The sequence below is a fragment of the Aethina tumida genome, chromosome 4 (genome assembly GCF_024364675.1).
Source record: "Aethina tumida isolate Nest 87 chromosome 4, icAetTumi1.1, whole genome shotgun sequence".
Lineage (NCBI taxonomy): Eukaryota > Metazoa > Arthropoda > Insecta > Coleoptera > Nitidulidae > Aethina > Aethina tumida.
In genome coordinates, this window is record NC_065438.1 from 20,984,918 (window position 1) to 21,005,533 (window position 20,616).

Here is a 20,616-nt window from a genome sequence, read left to right on the forward strand (position 1 = left end):
TTCAAAAACGACAGTATTAAACAAAAATTAATCGAGAACACATATTTTCTAAATTGTGCAAGGAATATGATAAGCTATATAGTTTTAAAAAATATTCAGTGGCGTAGAAAATTGAGCAAAAAAGGAGTCTACGCCGTTTTTTTCAGAAGAAAGAAAAAAAATTATACATTTTCATCCTTATTGGACGTAAATCACTCTAGTTAATGTGTTTGTATGAAAGCTTGTCAAAATTTGGTATCAATTTTAAGATATTAGATTTAGAATATTTGAAGCATTAAATGTAAAATATCTCAGAAACGATTGTGATAATCAAAATTATTCAAGGGTACATTTTTTCTTCTAAATTGTTCGAATAATATAAAAAGTAATAGTTTTAAAAATATTCAATTCCGTAGAAAATAGGGCAGGATAAAGAAGAGGACTTCCCAAAATCTACACCAGTGTAACAATAACCACAACAACAATAATAATTTAGGTTAATACATACTAAATTTAAACACGATTGATAACACAAATGTGAAAAATAAACACAAATTTGAGGGACAACATATAATAATGATAATAATTTAAAATTCATATTACAAAGGATGAAAAATTTACAGAAATCTGTAATGGACATTGACCAATAATCAATAAGTAATTATTTCACTAAAATTATTATGAGCAAGAATAAAAAAAAATCAAGAAAATATTCCTTAAATAAAAAAAATTAATTGTAGTTTTAAATAGTATGTATAGAAATATTAGTAACCATATTATTAACAATAAATTAAAGCCGGAAAAACAAATACATATTTGATGGTCAATACATATTAATGATAATAATTTAATATTCAAATTGCAAAGGATGAAAAAATTATAGAAATCTGTAATGAATTACTGTCCTTCTTGAGTGTTTGTTGGTAAATTTAAACTATTTATCATCTTGTTCTTCAGTACTTCAGGTATAAAAAGTAAATTTATGGATATTCATGCTTACGGACGGATTCAGTTACAATTTAATAATTTTCCCATGGACATTGACTCCTCAATAATAAGTAATTATTTCACTAAAATTATTATGAGCAGGAAGAAAAAAATCAAGAAAATATTCCTTAAATAAAAAAAATAATTGAAGTTTTAAATAGTATGTATAGAAATATTAGTAACCATATTACTAACAATAAATTAAAGTTGGAAAAAAAGAATACAAAAAAAATATCTTAAATTAAGAAAAACTTCACAAATGTGAAAAATAAATACAAATTTGATGGTCAATATATAATAATGATCATAATTTAATATTCAAATTGCAAAGGATGAAAAAATTACAGGAATCTGTAATGAATTACTGTCCTTCTTGAGTGTTTGTTGGTAAATTTAAACTATTATCATCTTATTCTTCAGTACTTCAGGTATAAAAAGGAAATTTATGGATATTCATGCTTGCGGTCCGATACAGTTGCAATTTAATAATTTTCTCGTGGACTTTGACTCCGAATAAACGCCATTATCAACGTAATTAAAGCATTTCATCGATCACCAAAACGATCGAGCAGTCCCACGTAACCGGCCACTCGGTCGTTCACGATCCATCGACGTTCGTTCGGTGATTTCGTGCACGTCCCGCGACCAGCAGCCCTTGAACGTATTCAAATCGGATGCACAAAGTCTTGGTTAGGTCGAGCCGGCGGACGCACGAAGAAATCGCCAGGCCTTTTGTTGGACATCTGACGTAAAATATCGCGGGGAAGTGGCAACGACCCCACCTCGACGAAGAAGCTCCGGCTCGGAAAACCTAAAACCGAACGGACGAGAGCCGCCGTCTTGGTGAATCGCTCGCGAGCAACCGGCGACCGAACAACGGACGGGCCTTGCGACGTTTTTTGGGTCTTGCACACCGAGAGTGAGCGCGATCAGCTGTCGGGGACGACGCGGACCTGTTGCACACAGACACACACTAATCGGGACAGTCGGAGATTAATTTGTTCGTATTGCGGAACTGTTGTGCGATTTCATTTTTGTGATTGTGCTGTTGTTGTTGTTATTGTGAAATGGTTTTTATTGTACTGTTCGCCGTTTTCGGCGTCACGCTTGCGGATGTTGCAGGTATATATTTTTTGTTTTTTGGGGGGTTAATTGGGCGCAAACGGTTGCGAAATTTATTTGGTACCAAGATAATTTGGTGACGTGAATGCGTCCGAAAAATTCCTACAATTCTCTATGGCAAGTTGCGAAATTTCTAAAGCAACATCGATTGAAGAAGTTTTGCAACCAGTTGGACGTAGAACGTTAAATTTGTCTAGAAGTCTTTGTCATTAAGTGGATATAAAAACATGTTACAAGTGTGGTGTTTACAGGCATAATAAAACGACCAGACAAAAATAAAGTCACCATTTAAAGGTGTATTAAAAATTTTAGTATCATTGAGTTAAAACAATTAGTTCCACCTACTTTAATAGAATTATTATGAGGGAGATGAAGAAACAACAAGAAAATATATTTACATGAAAAAAAAATAATGTATAATATTACAGAAAAATTAAGTTAAAATTTAAGAAAATATTAAAGATTTTAGTACAACCTTAATTATAGCTGAATTTTCTTTTTGTAGTAATGAGTTTACTAAAATTATTATGAGTATTAAAATAGCATAGACAAATTATATATGGTAAATTGAAAATGTTAATAACCTTGAGCTTTAGCATCTTCGTTTTTATTTCTACAGTAATTATTTTACTAAGTTTATTATGAGCTGAAAAAAGAAAATACAAGAAACTATTCTTTAAATAAAAAAATAGTTTACAAAAAACTAAATTTAAGGCATTGTTGTAGACTTTATAATCTTTAAATTACAACATTAATTGTAGGTGATTTTTGTTTCTACAGTAATTATTTTATTAAAATTATTATGAGCTGGAAGACAAAAATGAAAAATATATTCTGTAAGTAAGAAAAAATAATATATCTTACTAAATAAAAATAAAATCTAACTGATTTTGATTTCTACAGTAATTATTTTACTAAAATTATTATGAGCTGGAAGAAGAATATCAAAAAAATATTCTTTAAGTAATAAAAAATAATTTTAATACTATACTAAAATAAAAAATTTAGGATGTATCTTTAAATTACAAAATAAATTCTGAATTATTTTTGTTTCTGTAGTAATTAATTTATTAAAATTGGAGAGAAAGAAATCAAAAAAATATTCTTTAAATAAAAAAAATGTAATTCTAATGTTAGGCAAAAATAGATTCAGCTAATTTTAATTTTTGGAGTAATTAATTTACTGAAAATATTATGAGCCAGAAGAAGAAAACGAAGAAAATATTCTTTAAATTAAAAAATAATGAAAATCTACTACAAAAGAAAAATAAAGTATATCTTATTTTGATTTTTATAGTAATTATTATGAGCTGAAAGTAGAATATCAAGAAAATATTCTTTAAATAAAAATAATGTTATATCTATAAAAATTAGTTTACTAAAAATATTATGAGCCGGAAGAAGAAAATGAAGAAAATATTCTTTGAATAATAAAAAAATTATTTCTACTACTAAATAAAAATAAAGTAAAAGCTGATTTTGATTTCTACAGTAATTATTTTACTAAATTATTATGAGCTGAAAGAAAAAAATCAAGAAAATATTCTTTAAATATAAAAATAATGAATTTCTAATGTTAGTCAAAAATAAATTCCAGATGATTTTAATTTCTGTAGTAATTCATTTACTAAGAATATTATGAGCCGGAAGAAAAAAATCAAGAAAATAATCTTTAAATAATAAAAAAATAATTTCTACTACTAAATAAAAATATAGTATATCTTATTTTGATTTTTATAGTAATTATTTTACTAAAAATATTATGAGCCGGAAGAAGAAAATGAAGAAAATATTCTTTAAATAATAAAAAAATAATTTCTACTACTAAATAAAAATAAAGTACAGCTTATTTTCATTTCTACAGTAATTATTCTACTAAAAGTATTATGAGCTAAAAGAAGAAAATCAAGAAAAATATTCTTCAAATAAAAGTAATGAATTTTTAATGTTAGACCAAAATAAATTCTATTTTAATTTTTGGAATAATTAATTTACTAAAAATATTATGATCTGGAAGTAGAAAACGAAGAAAATATTCTTTAAATTAAAAAATAATGAATTTCTAAGATGAAAATCAAGATAATGTTTTTTAAATAAGATAGTATTCTCAAATTACAAAATTAATTCTAAATTATTTTTGATTATATAGTAATTACGTTTCATCATTGAGCTGGAACAAAAAAATCAAGAAAATATTATTTAAATAAAATAATAATAATTAATAATACATAAATATTATTAATAGAATGTGGTATCATTTAACATCCTTGAAAAAATAATAGTTATTATTAAAATATTGTACACAAATATTCTACATAAAAATGTTGGTAACCTTAAGCTACAGAATTAGTTCTACCCAGTTTTAATTTCTATAGTATCTATTTTGTAAGTTATTATAAACTGAAAGGGATAAATACAAAAAATAGTCTTGATACGAGACAAAATTAAATGTAAAATTGAATTCCAGCTTATTTTTGTTTCTATATTAATTATTTTATTAAAATTAGTATGAGTTAGAAGGAAAAAAATCAAAAAGATAGTCCTTATATAAAAAAAATTAAGTATTAAAATAGTATATATAAAAATTTAGTAACCATATTACTAACAAAGAAATAGAAAGAAAAGAATACAAAAAAATATTTCTTAAATTAAGAAAAAAAAATAAATTTCTAGAACTAAATAAAATAAAAATCAAAATTCAATTAGGTTAGATTTAGATTAGTTTTCTTTTTATGGAAATTATTTTACTAAAATTATTATTCGCTGAATGAAGAAAATACAAGAAAATATTCTTTAAAAAGAAAAAACATTAAATAAATCTAACATTATAGTATCCTGAATTACAATGTTAACCATAGCTAATTTTATGTTTACATAAACTATTTTACTAAAATTATTATGAGATAAAAGAAAAAATTATAAGGAAAAAAAATAAAGTCAAATTTAAGAGAATATTAAAAGTACTTTAATATCCCTGAATTACAATATTTGTATGAGGTGGAAAAAGAAAGTACAAGAAAATATTTTTTAAATAAAAAGTATTAAAATAGCATAAGCAAATGATATATATTAAAAATGTTAGCAATCTTGAGTTACAGCGTTAGTTCTGCCTAGCTTATATTTCTAAAGTAAATATTTTATACAAAAGTTATGAGCTGCAAGAAGAAAATACCTAAAAAATAATATAATATAAAAAAAATTTCTAATACTAGTCTAAAATAGAGTCAAACTTAAAAGAATACTAAAAGACTTATTGAGTTACAAATTTAATACTATTTTTAGAAATATTTTTATGAGCTGGAAGAACGAAGAAAATATTTTTTAAAATTAGAAAAAAATCAAATAACAAAGATTAAAAATAATCAACAAAGAGTAATAATTGCAATGTTTACAGATAAACTGAGGCAATAACATATCTATTTCCATAATATAACTTTCAAAATCACAACAATAAAATTTATCGCAACCGACACAGCAAAAATAAATCGACCGGCTTATCGTACGGGTTCCTTAATGTCTCATTCACCATCGCAACATTATTTATTGAGTAACAGAAAAGATAAAACTATGAGTTCATTAACAAATCGGATTACAATGGTCGACAAATAATAAAACTTCAACATTCATTTAGTCATGTTGAAAACGTGTTGTTACCAGCATTATCGTCAGCGTCGATAAACTATCAACACTTTAAAGCAACAACAATACCGTCCTTTTGTCTATTCCTTTTCTTTATTTACCTACCGCCTGTGAGCATTTAAATAAACTATACTTCTCGTTCAAGTTTGTTCAACGATAGACCAACATTCCGATAGTTACATGATGTATCCTAGGTCAACGATTTCGTTCGGTCTCGATCAATTAAAACCGATTTATTTGTCAAAAACATAAACGGGGGTAAAAAAATAAATTACTAATTAAGATCAGAAATCTTGATTGGGTCAGTGACTCATTCGACGGCAAAATAGAAAGATCCACGCCGGATCAAACTCACTTGTTTACCCACTTACTCGTTAAAAAATCCGGTTGGATTACACTGGTTTAATTATGAAATTACAGACCGACATTATTAGAATTTCATTTGAGTTTTTTTTATTAAATTATTTTATTCCAACTGGCACAGAACTAATTGGTCAATATTGACCGTCCGTTTCAACATGTCAACTGCACGACAAACACACAGTTGGTTGATTAGATAGAAAGTCGTAACTTTAATTGAAGTACGTTCACTTAATTAATTATTAGACAAACGCACAGTACACAAGTATCGAGGTACGTGTCGATTCGAAAGCCAATTCCCAAAACCGAATGATTCACAATGATTTTTTTAAACATCTCCCGTAAATGACTGACCCTGATTTCAGCAAAGAAAGCGTGATTCATTGAAGAAAGTTATGAGTTTTAATAAACAAGAGAAATTAGTTCACTTTTGTTTATTATTTGTTACCTCAGGATGGTCACCCGTTGGGCCCGGCTTCTAAATTTATTCTGATCATTTTTCCATATAATGCACGGTTAAAATATGCATTGTTAATCCCAACAATGCCTTTTCTCAGAACATTCAACGGCGTTAAATTATTCCAAATAGAATTTTTTCGTGTAATGTTCTGGTCGAATTTGAATTAATAACGAGAGCAAAGAACTCAGTTTTAAGTGTGGGGCCTATAAAAAGAAACGTTTTGTAATTTGTGTAACATGTGGTCCAGCGTGTGTACTTTTAAGATATGACGGTCTTAATATAATGGCTAGGTTGTGTTGCAACGGGGCTTTTATGATTTTATTAGGTTTAAAATTAAGTTGGTACCGAAAAAAATGTTTTCAATACTTTACAGCTAGGAAATGCCATAAAACTAAAAGGCTTGTTAGTCACGGTCACATTTCGATTACGTGCAATTATAATTATAGGTCATCCTGTTTACTTCCAACAAAACTACCTGGAATAACCTGGCTAATTGTCTCAGCACGTTCCCTCAAAAAAACTACTTTACCTCTTAAAGTGCTTCTTAAAACTCAGGAAGTCTGATAAGGAAAAAAACCTAAAAGTACCAGTGAAACCTTCTAATTCTAATCATGTCAATTACTTCAGTTGACAGTTTTTGCTCAGCAACGGTGACGAATTAATTCGCCTCAGACACAGATCCATCGAATTGTTAAATCGTATTTAATCCGGGAGCCATAAAAAGGGAAACTGAATCACCGCCAACAATTTATTAATCATTCCGTACGTTTCTCCTACAATTAGTTCGAATGGTAAATGCATAAATCATTTATCTGGCCGCAATTAAGGTCAACGTTGATTAATTCCCCCATACAAAGCGATCGTATCGGATCTCTTACGAATGTCAGACGGTTAACTGTTAGTCCGGTTCGTCCCGCTAACAAATTGATATGTGTTTGCAATTCGTTAGGATTTTTCTTTCTTGCCGATAGTGGTACTTAAATTCGCGCCATTATCGGATTTAACGGGTTCCACGCACACCCGTACTAAATTTTAGTTGCCAATCGTTTTAAAGGCCGGTGACGATAAGGAGTTCCGCCGTGATGGGTGCTTAATGCCTTTCAGATATTCACGATATGTTTGTTTATGTTATTGCGCGGTTGTGTACGGGGTGCATCCGAGTTTGTTGTCTTTGGGTGACGCATGAGGGGAAACATTTTGATGTCTCTGAACGTTTCTAAATATTTTCGATTTCAAAGACTGTAATATATTTTTATCAGCTTCTTTTACGTAATATAAACTATTTAGCTTAAAAATTATATGTCTCAACAATTGATAAATAATATACAGGGTGATTTATTCATTGGTAGTTTATGCAAAATGGAAAAAGATGTTGCTTTGAAATATTTATAGCAATTGTGACTTGACTTGAACTACTTTTTTAATTTATTTTGAACAAAATTTCATTTCCGGTTTCGCCCAACTTTTATATTTTTAATGGAGCACCAAGTATATTTTTAGATTTTTAATTTCTACATATAATTACAAATTAAATGGCTATACTATGTTCTATGCCTAAACCCAATAGTTTAGATTAATGGTCTAACTAAAATATGTGTAAAGCTACAGCTTTTGATGCTGGAAAGTTCATTTTTGGCATACACGTTAACCAAGAACCATCCTATAAGAAGTCAGTATTAGTACTCCCAAATTTTATACAGGGCGCTTGTTATTTATGTTTAATTTTGTGCATCTTAAAACATCAATAACTTTAAGTTTTGAATATTGAAAAATATTTCGATTGGTATCATGATTCGCTGTACATAAAATGAATATTAACAGAGATGTTTTAAGAAACACAAAATTAAATGTAAATACCAAACACCCTGTATAAAATTTGAGAGTACTTATAATGGTTTCTTTTAATATGATCCTTGGTCAACATGTATGCCAAAAAATTCCAGCAAAAAAATTGGTGGCTTTACAAACATTTTGTTTAGACCATCAATCTGTCCAAATTTTTGGAAAAAAATTAATATCTCAAAAACTATTAGTTTTAAGTACAGAACATGGTATAGCCATTTTATTCATAATTATATGTGGAATTTAAAATTACAAAATATACAAGGTATTCCATTGAAAATAATAAATTTATTGATATTTCAAGGCAGACAAAAATTAAACGTGAATAACGAACACCCTATATAAAATTTCTAACTACTAATAATGACTTCTTATAGAATGGTCTTTGGTTAATAAGTATACCAAAAATGATCTTTCTAGATCAAAATTGGTGGCTTTAGAGACATTTTAGTTAGACCATCAATGTGTCAAAATTTTTGGAAAAAATTTAATTACTCAAAAACTATTGGTTTTGGATATAGGACATAGTATAGTCATTTTATTCATAAATATATTTAGAATTTAAAATTACAAAATATACAGGGTGTTCCATTGAAAATAATATATTTATTGATATTTCAAGATAAACAAAAATTAAACGTGAATAAGGAACACTCTGTATAAAATTTGTGACTAGTAATAATGACTTCTTATAAAATGGTCTTTGATTAATACATATACCAAAAATGATCTTTCTAGCATCAAAATTGATGGCTTTACAGACATATTAGTTAGACCATCAATCTGTCGAAATTTTTGAAAAAAATAAATTACTCAAAAATTATTGGTTTTAGATATAGGACATAGTATAGCCATTTTATTCATAATTATATTTAGAATTTAAAATTACAAAATATACAGGGTGTTCCATTAAAAATAAGAAAGTAAATCTCACTTCCGGCGGAACCGGATATGAAATTTTGTTTAAAATAAATTATAAAAATAGACAACGTCATGTTATATGACGATTTATGAAACTTAAGTGATAATTTATTTAATAAAGTTTTTATATCCAAATTTTATATTTACTCTCATAAAAATGAATTAATAATTTTGAACCGAATTATCAAAGTTAAAAATAAGTTTTATCATAGTTATTTATGAAAAATACTATTGTTCATTTAATTCATAGAAAACAATATTAAATATCTCAAAATTTATCATAAATATCTTCATATACTTATACTAATATATTATATGACACAAATTATAGATTTTTGAAAACATTAATTTATCTTGCCAATTGTTTAATAGGCTTTTTTAAGTATTTTATCAAAAAAAAAATTAAATTATATAAAAAAATTAGAAATTTTTGTAATATGCCAAAACTAAATTTTAATAGATATTTCAGAAACAGGCAGAGAAATCAAAACACAGTCAGTCTTTCTGTATCTGATCTAGAATCACTCATAATGGTTGAATATTTGATATACTATACTCATTATACAAACTTTCGACCATATTCAAACACAAAACGTATAATTTTTCAATAAAATAATTTCTCCGACATGAATGAGTTCATTGAATGGTACATAAAGAAAAATTGGAAAGTAATTGAAAGTTTATTATGAAATCATACAACACAACCATTCAAGTACTTAATTAATACGCAAAAAGGAACAAAATCCATAATTAAGACATAGAAACAAACAATAATGAATGCTCAAAGACAAGAATTTAAATTTATTACTGCAGAAGTTAATGAAAGAAGCGCAGTTAGCAACGTTTTATGTTTTTAGTATTTTTGTATTTGTACAAATTTAACGTTTTCCCATTTAAAACCTGAAATTAATTTCATATAATTGCATATTTAACATCGTTTAAATTTCATAAAATACTTGTTTGGACGTAATAAAATGTATTCAAACATGTTTACTGTATTATTTAAAAATTATTGCTTACTATTAGTTTAATTGCTTACAAAATGAAGAATATTCCTGTATAATTTTCACGGTATTTTTCAACCTTGGCAAAACGTTATGATAATTATTCAATAACTTAATAATTACGTGAGCCAGTGAGCAAAAATAATAAATTCAAATTGAATTACTATATAAAAATTTTCAGGCGTGAAAAACTTGATGGGCGAACCGGATTACCGTCAGGTCCGCTTGCACTGGGAGACCGACGCCGGATCGGTGCCGAAGAACGGCTACAACGTCCGGTACTGCGAGCTGCAGACGTGGGGTGCCCAGAGATGTCGATCTCAGCCGGTCAAAGAGGCCGAAGCCGGCGACAACCACATCGAAACCGGCGACGACACCAAATCGTTCGCCGCCGACATCAAAGGGTTGAGGATGGCCACCACCTACTCGTTCGAAATCAAACCGGTGAAGGACGTGCCTGAGAGGGAGGACCGATCCGAGGGCGACGACAAGAACCAGAACATCATCGTGATACCGACCAAAGGATGTGAGTGGCTATTTATATAAATATAACGGTCGGGCGTTAATTATGAAATTAATTATGACTCGTTCACTAAAATAAACTTGGTCGGGGGGAACGCTGAAAATAAATCGTGCGGATTAATTAAGGCCGGCTGGATTTACTGTACCATTTCGATGTTAATAAGCTGACGAATTAGCAAATAAATTATGCACAAAGGACGTGTTCCTGTGAAATGATGAATTGATGTGTTTAAATCACAATTAGATCGTATTAATGCGTGAAGTGTGGAGAAGTGAAAACTGTTTCTGTAACAAAATTGATTCGTTACCTCTTTAACGTGGAATGATTGGACGGTACAGTTAAAGGAACGTTTCGAAATTGTTATTTAAATATGTTTCCTGTAATGTCTATTAAATTTTATTGAATTAACAGTTTTTGCAGAAATATTTTATGTTGGTAATTACTTAGCTGCATTTATCTAATGGCAACTGTGGGAGAATAAATTTTACAGAATTCGAACAGTATAGCGATATTATCTGAAGTTGTTTGTCATTTGGTGACATTCAAGCTTCAGTGCAGGAAATACAATAAAACTCACATTCAACAATGGTTTTTTTAAATGTTTACAATTTTAGTCACATTTGCATATAAACAAGTTATATTGGTTTAAAGGATAGATGTGGTTTAACATTTATTATTAAATATTGGAATAGGAGTATCACAAATGAAATGTGAATTTAAATTGCATTATACATATATATTTCCAATTTATCTTTCTAATTTTGAGGAAATGGTTAAAATAAAAATTGGATATGCAAAAATACTACAAATTTTATCAAACATTGAGTGAAAAATAAATCTTTTTTATAAATTTGAATAAAAATAAATAGTCCACAAAATATATATTTATATACATAGAAAATGTATAATTAATCTTTATAATATAATAGAAAATAATTGAATATACAACTGTAATTTTAATAAAATTTTATAAATATTAATAGAAATAAAAAATTCACATAATAAGCATTATAAGCGTATAAGTAAAGTTTGCTTTTATCAATAAATGGATATACAAATATACTACTATAAATTAGAACAAACACTAATAGAAATATTTTTTATAAATTCATACATATATATATGTATAATTTATTTTTATCAGAAATAAATGGTTATAAAAATATACAACTATAAATTAAACCAAAAATTCAAACAAAAATATAAATATCCTTTATAAACCAAAAAAATAAAAAATTGAGTCAAATTATAAATATTTTTTATAAACTTGAATACGAGTAAAAAATTCACAAAATATACGTGCATATGTAATTTTTAGCTTCATCAGACACACAGATATACAAATATACTATTTTAAATTAGACCAAACACTGAGTTAAAAAATTGGAAATATTTTTATAAACTCAAATGCAAGTAAAAAGTTCACTAAATATACGTAGAAAATATATAATTTAATTTTCAGAAATAAATGGATATACAAATATACAATTATAAATTATTGTGTCAAAATATAAATATTTTTTATAAACTTGAATTCAAGTAAAAAATCCACAAAATATATGTACAAATACTTTTTAAATTTTTCAGAAATAATTGAATATACAAATATTCTATTATAAATTGAACCAAAAGTGTGTTAAAATGGAAATATTTTTTAATACACTAAAATACAAGTAAAAAGTTCAAAAAATATATGTAGAAAATTTATAATTAATTTTTATTTTTATCGAAAATAAATGGATATACAAATATATACAAATTATACATATAAATTATAACAAAAATTGAGCCAAATATAAATATTTATTATAAATCGGATGTGAAGTAAAAAATTCACTAAATATACATTGAAAATATATAAATAATTTTTATTATTATCAGATGTATTGGATATATAAATATGAGTTAAAATAGAAATGTTTCTAAAAAACTAGTATATAAGTAAAAAGTATTATATTTATATATTATATAAATATACAGCTATAAATTAAATAAAAAATTATTTAAAAAGTACAAATATCCTTTATAAACCAGAACACAAGTAAAATATTCAGTGAATATCCATTGAAAGTATATAAATAATTTTTATTTTTAACAGATATATTGGATATACAAATATACTATTATAAAGCGGACCATAAATAAGTTAAAATGGAAATCTTTTTAATAAACTAATATACAAGTAAAAAGTTCTCTAAATATATGTAGAAAATATATAATTATTTTTTTTGTGTTAGAGATAATTGGATATACAAATATACAACATAAATTTAACCAAAAATTGGACCAAAATATAAATATTCTTATAAACCAGAACGCAAATAAAAATTCACAAAATATATATTGAAAATGTATAAATTTATTTATATATAATGTATATATATTTTATTTATTATTTATTATATATAATGTATATACAAATATTCTATGAATATACTAGAATGACTTAAAATAGGAATAATTTTTATAAACTAATATATAAATAAAAAGTTCACTAAATATACGTAGAAAATAATTAATTAATTATCAGAAATAAATGGATATACAAATATATATCTATTTATTAACCCAAAAATTGATACAAAGTATAAATGTTTTTTTTATTCATCAACTTGAATATAAGTAAGAGGTACTCAAAATATACATTGACAGTATATAAGTAATATTTGTTTTTATTAGGAATATTGGATATATAGACATACTATTATAAATTAGACGAAAAACGAAGTTAAAATAGAAATGTTTTTTATAAACTAAAATACAAGTTGTATACGTAGAAAATGTATAATTAATTTTTATTTTAATCAGAAATAAATTGATATACAACTATACAATTATAAATTAAATAAATTGATTCAAATAAAAACGATATTTTTTAAACTGGAATACAAGTAAGATCACAAAACATATATAGAAAGTGTATATTTATAATAAACGACAAGGTACAAATGAAAACATTTATCTTACTAATTTTAACATAACAAACTTCTTTTAGAAAGCCTGTTGTTGTGAAAACAGTAATTTAAAATTAGTTAAAAGAAAGTGCCTTTAGTTTTATCAAAAATTATTGGATAAATAAATATATGGGCGCCATATAAATTAGTCTAAAAATTGAATTTATTTCTAATAACATTGGCAGTGCTCCAAATGCATAAATTTGCGATATGGTTATCCATAATAATGTATACAGGTTATCCATACGAACATGTAATTGTAATTTCTACTTTCTTTATTGTTGTCCATGTACGAGTAAAAGTAATTACTATTGTATTCAGCATGTTTATAAAATGTTCTACCTAAACACGTATGTTAGTTCTAATTAAAGGATTTTCGTTACAAACTTGGAACTCGGTCAAAAACCTGTTGTGGCAAAAACGAGTAAATTAGGTCTTGATTTACATACATGTAAACTGTCTGATTAAATTCATAACAAACATATTAAAAACTAATTAATGGAATTTTATTTGATGGGATTTTTTGCGGTATAAAGTTGATGTGCTCTATTTATGTTCCAACACTCAATGCCCATAGAAAGTCGAGGGAAAAAAACACGACAAACACTGCAAGTTGAATAACTTTGTCTCAGTCTACTTATTGCATAATAGCCGTTGTGGGTAAACGCTAGATTACGGAAACTGTTGCTCATTTGTATGTGTGGTGTGTTAAAAGTGCCGCTTATCACCTGAAACCATTACTGAATACCTAAACAGCAGCGCAACTATTATTGCACTTCGCTTATTAACATTCTCCAAAATAAATTATACAATTAACGATTATTCGTTGTAGTTTCGGCGAAGGCGACCCAGTGTTTGCCGCAGGCCAGCGAGATCGAAGTGTCGACCGGTCCGCATTTCGGCGGCAGGATAGCCGTGGAGGCGGCGGACGGGGAGAGATGCGCCATCGACGGCGACATCACCAGTCCCCGGGACGTGTACACCCTACGCATCAACCACACCGAGTGCGGCAGCCAGGTGAACGAAACCACCGTCGCCACCTTCGTCATAGTCCAAGAGAACCTGCCCATACTCACCCACAGCACTAGGAGGTACGAAAGCAAAAAAAACACGGACGTTCATATTAATGTCATCGGACGCGAAAACATGTTTTTCCGCCAATCCACTATTCCACAAGTCTCGTTCGCCTAATCCGGCGTTTCATCTTTATTCATTCCGTCCAATTCCTCGATACCTATTAACTCACATCGGTTCGTGCTGCTCTCGTTTCGGTGGCACCGCGTAACTGTTCCTGTTTCGCGAAACAAATCGATTGTTTGCCGTTTCAGGTTCCTGGTGCTGTGCTCGTACCAGCCCGAAACGCTGACTGTTAGGGCCGGCATCAATTTACCGACGGCGGGACGTGGCCAGGCCCAAATGGCACCGTACGACGAGGACAACAGTCTGGGCCGAAGATCACGTAATTACAGAACTGGTCGGCTGATGCAAAAACCAGAAGCTCTCGGTAAGATCCCATTTATTACTCTGCATAACTTTGTTTACACAGAAGGCAGGCCGGCTGTTTCTATTATGCGTTGGGTACCGGAAAAAGTACTACTAACTTTTATTCAACGAAATAATCTCTGTTGTAATGAACAATTTGTGGTCAAGTAGATTCATGCCAAGAGAAAAAATTCTGGGTTCTTGGAACTGAAGAAATGATCAACCACAGTTTTAACCTCCTCTTCATTTCGTAAAAAATGGATAATGACAAAAATAAGTAATAGTCACATAGAGAAATATCTGGACCATATGGTGGATGAGGTAGATATTCCCGTTTAACATTTTGAAACCACCTTTACAATGCTATATATGTGGTCTTGTGCTCTCATGAAGAAGCTATTGATAAAAGCAAATTTCTCATGAACTGGATCAACTTGTTACCTGTAGGTAGTTACTTTTATCGTTTGGTCTCTTGGCCATATACTCATGAAATTCTTTCTTACATTAAGACTTTCTGTGAGTACTGTTCAAACAGGTGTATTAGCTTCTACTTATTATCCAGGCCGATGAGAATTGTCTGGATCAACCCCTTTTTCTTTGCATGTAATAATATGATCAATAAAAGGCTCATCTACGTTTCATTCAAGGAGATAATTAATTGTCAATTATCAAATACCTATTCTGAATCACTTAATTTACGAGGAAGCCTTTTTTCCAACCTCTTTCTAAAGAATGGTTCATCTTAATTTAATAACTGGTCCATTTCCAAACATGTTGCATAAGAATTTTGCACAAGATATTGCTTAATTTCTTCGTTGATATGGGTTTCATGAAGACCTTCATCTCTAGTGCATTCATTGCCACTTTTAAATCGATGAAACCAAAATCGTACGACTTTATCGCTTCACATTCACACATTGTGAACCTCACATTCACCATTTCTGTTGCTTGAAGCTGATTTTGGAACTCATAAAGCAAATTTGCAGAGATTACAGTATTGGAAACAAAATTTTAACCCAAATACATATTTTGAATGCCATGTAGGAAAAAATATAAAAGCATAATCAAAAATATCATAAAAAAGTTATAAATACAGGATGATTCATCTAATTTATTCATTAGAAATTTATGGAGAAGAAAACATTAATTTTCAATTTTTACAGCAATTATAACTTGACATGAAATACTTCTCTAATTTATTTTAAACAAAATTTCATTTCCGGTTTCAGCGGAAATAACATCAACAACAATAAAATGGTTATACTATGTACTATACCTAAATTCATTAATTTTTAAGTTATTAATTTTTTTCCAAAAATTTTGACACACTGATGGTCTAACTGAAACGTCTGTAAAGCCACCTGGAAAGATCATTTTTGGTTTCTTATTAACCAAAGACCATTCTACAAGAATGTTTAATTTTTGTTTGCCTTGAAATATCATTAAATATATTATTTTCAATGGAACGCCCTGTATATTTTTAGATTTCTATATTTTACATGTAATTGTAAAGAAAATGACTATACCATATTCCATACCTAAACCTAAATTTTTCCAAAAGTTTTGACAGATAAACATTCTAACTAAAATGTCTGTAAAGCGACCAATTTTGATGCTAGAAAGATCATTTTTAGACCATTCTATAAGGAGTACTCACAAATTTTATACAGGGTGTTCGTTATTCACGTTTGTGAATTTTTGTGCCTCTTAAAATATCAATAATTTTGTTATTTTCAGTGGAATACCTTGTATATTTTGTATTTTTAAATTCTACATATTATTACAAATATAATGGCTATACCATGTCCTATACCTAAACCCAATTGCTTTTGAGTTATTAATTTTTTTCTAAAAATTTTGAGAAATTGATGTTCTAACTAAAATATCTGTAAAGCCAACAATTTTGATGCTGGAAAGATCAATTTTGTCATACATGTTAACCAAAGACTATTCTATAAGATGTCGTTATTAGTACTCACAAATTTTATACAGGGTGTTCGTCATCACGTTTAATTTTTGCGGCTCTTGAAACATCAAAACCTTGTATATTTTGTATTTTTAACTTCTACATATGATTACAAATCAAAACCCAATCGTTTTTGAGTAATTAATTTTTTTTCAAAAATTTTTACAGGATGATGTCCTAACTAAAATATCTGTAAAGCCACCAACTTTGATGCTGAAAAGCTCATTTTTGGAACACACGGTAATCAACGGCCATCCTATACGGTTCCATTATTAGTACCACCAAATTTTATATAGGTGTTCCTTATTTACATTTAATTTTATGCGTATTAAAACTTCAATAAATTTGTTATTTACAAACAACTTGTATGTTTTAACATAGTTAAATTAAATATTAAAAAACCTTTCGACTGGTATAAGTAAAACTCCCCATTTAACATTTTAAAGCTTCTAAAACCTTATCAGAATAAACATAATGAAGAACATATTATAAAAATTATTCAAATAAGCTATGAACCAAAATCGTAACTTGTTTTTTCCGGTACCCAATACATAATAACAACAATCAACAATGGTTATTCAAAGTGCCAAAGGAAAAAATGTCAGAATTATCAACAGGTATGAAAAAACTGATGCCCCAGCAAGTGATAATTAGGAGTTGTTATGACGCTAATTAATTAAACGAATTAAGAATAAATTGCAAGAGAAAAACAAAGTGGTTGTTCCATTGTTTTTGTCGCAATTAAAAACTGGAACAGTTCGAAATCCATCGACTAAGCACAATGGAAAGTAGCGTTAGTTGGTGGCAATTTATCCCATTGTTTTCAGTGCCTTTTTCCAAGTTGTTCAAAACTAAAAACGATGATTGTTTGTCGGCACTTATCACTACCTAATTACGGAATTTCGTTTTCCATTGTTTCGGTGACAATTCTTTCTGTGTGTCCTCCGCGGTACAAAAATCAGGACACCGGGGATTTTCGGACCACCGCAACGAAATTACAAACATGACAGTCTTTTGTAATTAGGGTCAGATTCAGCACAACGTACTTTGTACAATTGCATTACTCAATTTAGATCTAGGTGATCACGACTTCGTTACTTACAAACTATAATGGGCTGTTCAAACAATCCGGTGCACGTCATTCGTAAAACCAAGTGTGCGTGAACAAAAAAACTGGTCCAGGAACAAACCGTTTTAAGAGTGCGTGTTCGTAAGCAACCCGTGCATCTTATGTTAAATTGATCACCGATGGTCAACCGGCGGTACAGTTGCGCAACTGTCCGTCAACATTATTCAGCAATTGAAACTGTATCGGTTTTTGATGTTGCACTTTTACTGTTAATAACGTTCGCCGTCGGTTTTATGTTGCAGTGAAACCCGACAATGAGGTCTTCCATTCGGCTCCCGTACGACAGAAGACCGAAATCGTACCGATATTCGTGATCACGATGCTGGCGATAGCCGGCATCATCGGCATCGTGGCCATAGCCCTCAAACTGACCAGCAAACGTCTGCTGGACGAGCTGGACAACGTGTCCATCGCCTCGGAACTCTCCACCAGCAGCTGCAGCACCGTCACCGACCTGGACATCGTGTGCGAGAACAAGAACCAGCCGCGCAAAACCGAAAAATAAAGACTCAAAAAACGAGTACAAACAGAAAAAAAAATTAAGTTATTTTTCGCATTTATTCATATTAATAAAAAGTGATTTGTACACGGCGCCGCTCGGATGGCGTTCAAATCGGGTGATAGCTCCGCCAGGTGATGTAGTAACACTTCTTCTCCTTTACAATGTAATTGCATTCCATTCGTATAAATGCGAACGAGGAAGCAGGTTTCGCTACGTTACCACGTGATTTCTGTATCCTTAACCAAGTATTATTTATTGACTTTTGGGAGATGATATTCAATGAAAAAATTTAATTGTTCTCTCGAAACGTTGAGCGTGTGCAAGCTTTAAATTAAATTTATGTGCACTGTAATGGTTGTTTTGCGAATGCATTTACTCCGCTGTTCTTGTACTATTGCGTATTTTTATATACTAGGTGTTCTTGTTCCTTTACTCTCAGCCATGTACTGAAATTAAAGCGTTTGAGTTGAACACCGGGTATAGTATGCAATTGGCTATTATTTAATAATTTATTATTATGTAATAAGATGATCCACTGTATGTTTAAGGTTTTTTTAATAAAATTTACTTAATGCTACGGGTTTAATTATTTTGCCACATTTTATTTCCTTCTCATCACAATAGTAAGTAGAAAGCAATAAAATTGTAACAAAAACAAAAAATGGAAGAGTTGATTTTGCCACATCTAACTTCTTCATTACCACGGTAAGTAATTAAATAGTACAATTAATTGGACAAAACAAAAACTACAACAAAAATAGTTTAAAGACATGAATTGAAAACGATGATTTTTCTTCTCTAATGTAACTGGGATGTTGAAATTTTTCATATTCTTTCTCATCAAGTTCATCGACTATGTATCTAAGTCTTGTTACTTAGCCACCTCATAATTTCTTCTCATTATATTGGTGAGTAGGAAAATAGTACAATTAGCCGGAAAAAATAAAACCTCTAATAAAAATAGTTTAATGAAGAAATAATTTAAAAACGATGCTTTTTTTCTCTAATGTAACTGGCATATTCATGGAATTCTTCATATTGTCATCAAGTTCATCGAGTGTATATTTAAGTCTTGTTACTTAACTACCTCTTAATTCCTTCTCATAATTATGAGTACGAAAATAGTACAATTAACTGAACAAAAATACTCTAATAAAAATAGTTTATTGAAGAAATAAATTAAAAACGATGATTTTTTTTCTCTAATACAACTGGGAGATTCGAATTCTTCATATACTCATCAGTTCATCGACTGTACAATTAGATCTTGTTACTTAGCCACCTCTTAATTTCTTCTCATTATAATTGTTAGTAGGAAAATAGGAGAATTAACTGGAAAAAAATAAAAACTCTAATAAAAATAGTTTATTGAAGAAATAAATTAAAAACGATGATTTTTCTTCTCTAATGTAACTGGGAAGTTGGAATTCTTCATATTCTTATGAAGTTCATCGACAGAACATTTAAGTCTTGTTACTTAGCCACCTCTTAATTTCTTCTCATTATAATGGTGAGTACAAAAATAATACAATTAGCTGGAAAAAATAAACACTGTTATAAAAATAGTTTATTGAAGAAATAAATTAAAAACTATGATTTTTCTTCTCTAATGTAACTGGGAAGTTGGAATTCTTCATATTCTCCTCATGTTCATCGACGGAACATTTAAGTCTTCTGACAGCCACATCTTAATTCCTTCTCATTATAATGATGAGTAGGAAAATAGTACACTTAACTGGAAACAAA

At 28.9% G+C, this 20,616-nt stretch overlaps 1 protein-coding gene across 1 annotated transcript; it reads left to right on the plus strand.

Annotated features, from left to right (window-relative positions):
* Positions 1-1,664: 1,664 nt before the first annotated feature.
* On the plus strand, positions 1,665-19,454 carry LOC109597872 (uncharacterized). Its single transcript, XM_020013653.2, has 5 exons — positions 1,665-2,088; positions 10,496-10,840; positions 14,624-14,882; positions 15,120-15,295; positions 18,611-19,454. Exons 1-5 carry the CDS (start codon positions 2,034-2,036, stop codon positions 18,871-18,873), a joined length of 1,098 nt encoding a protein of 365 aa, XP_019869212.2. The 5' UTR covers positions 1,665-2,033; the 3' UTR covers positions 18,874-19,454.
* The last annotated feature ends 1,162 nt before the right edge of the window (positions 19,455-20,616 follow it).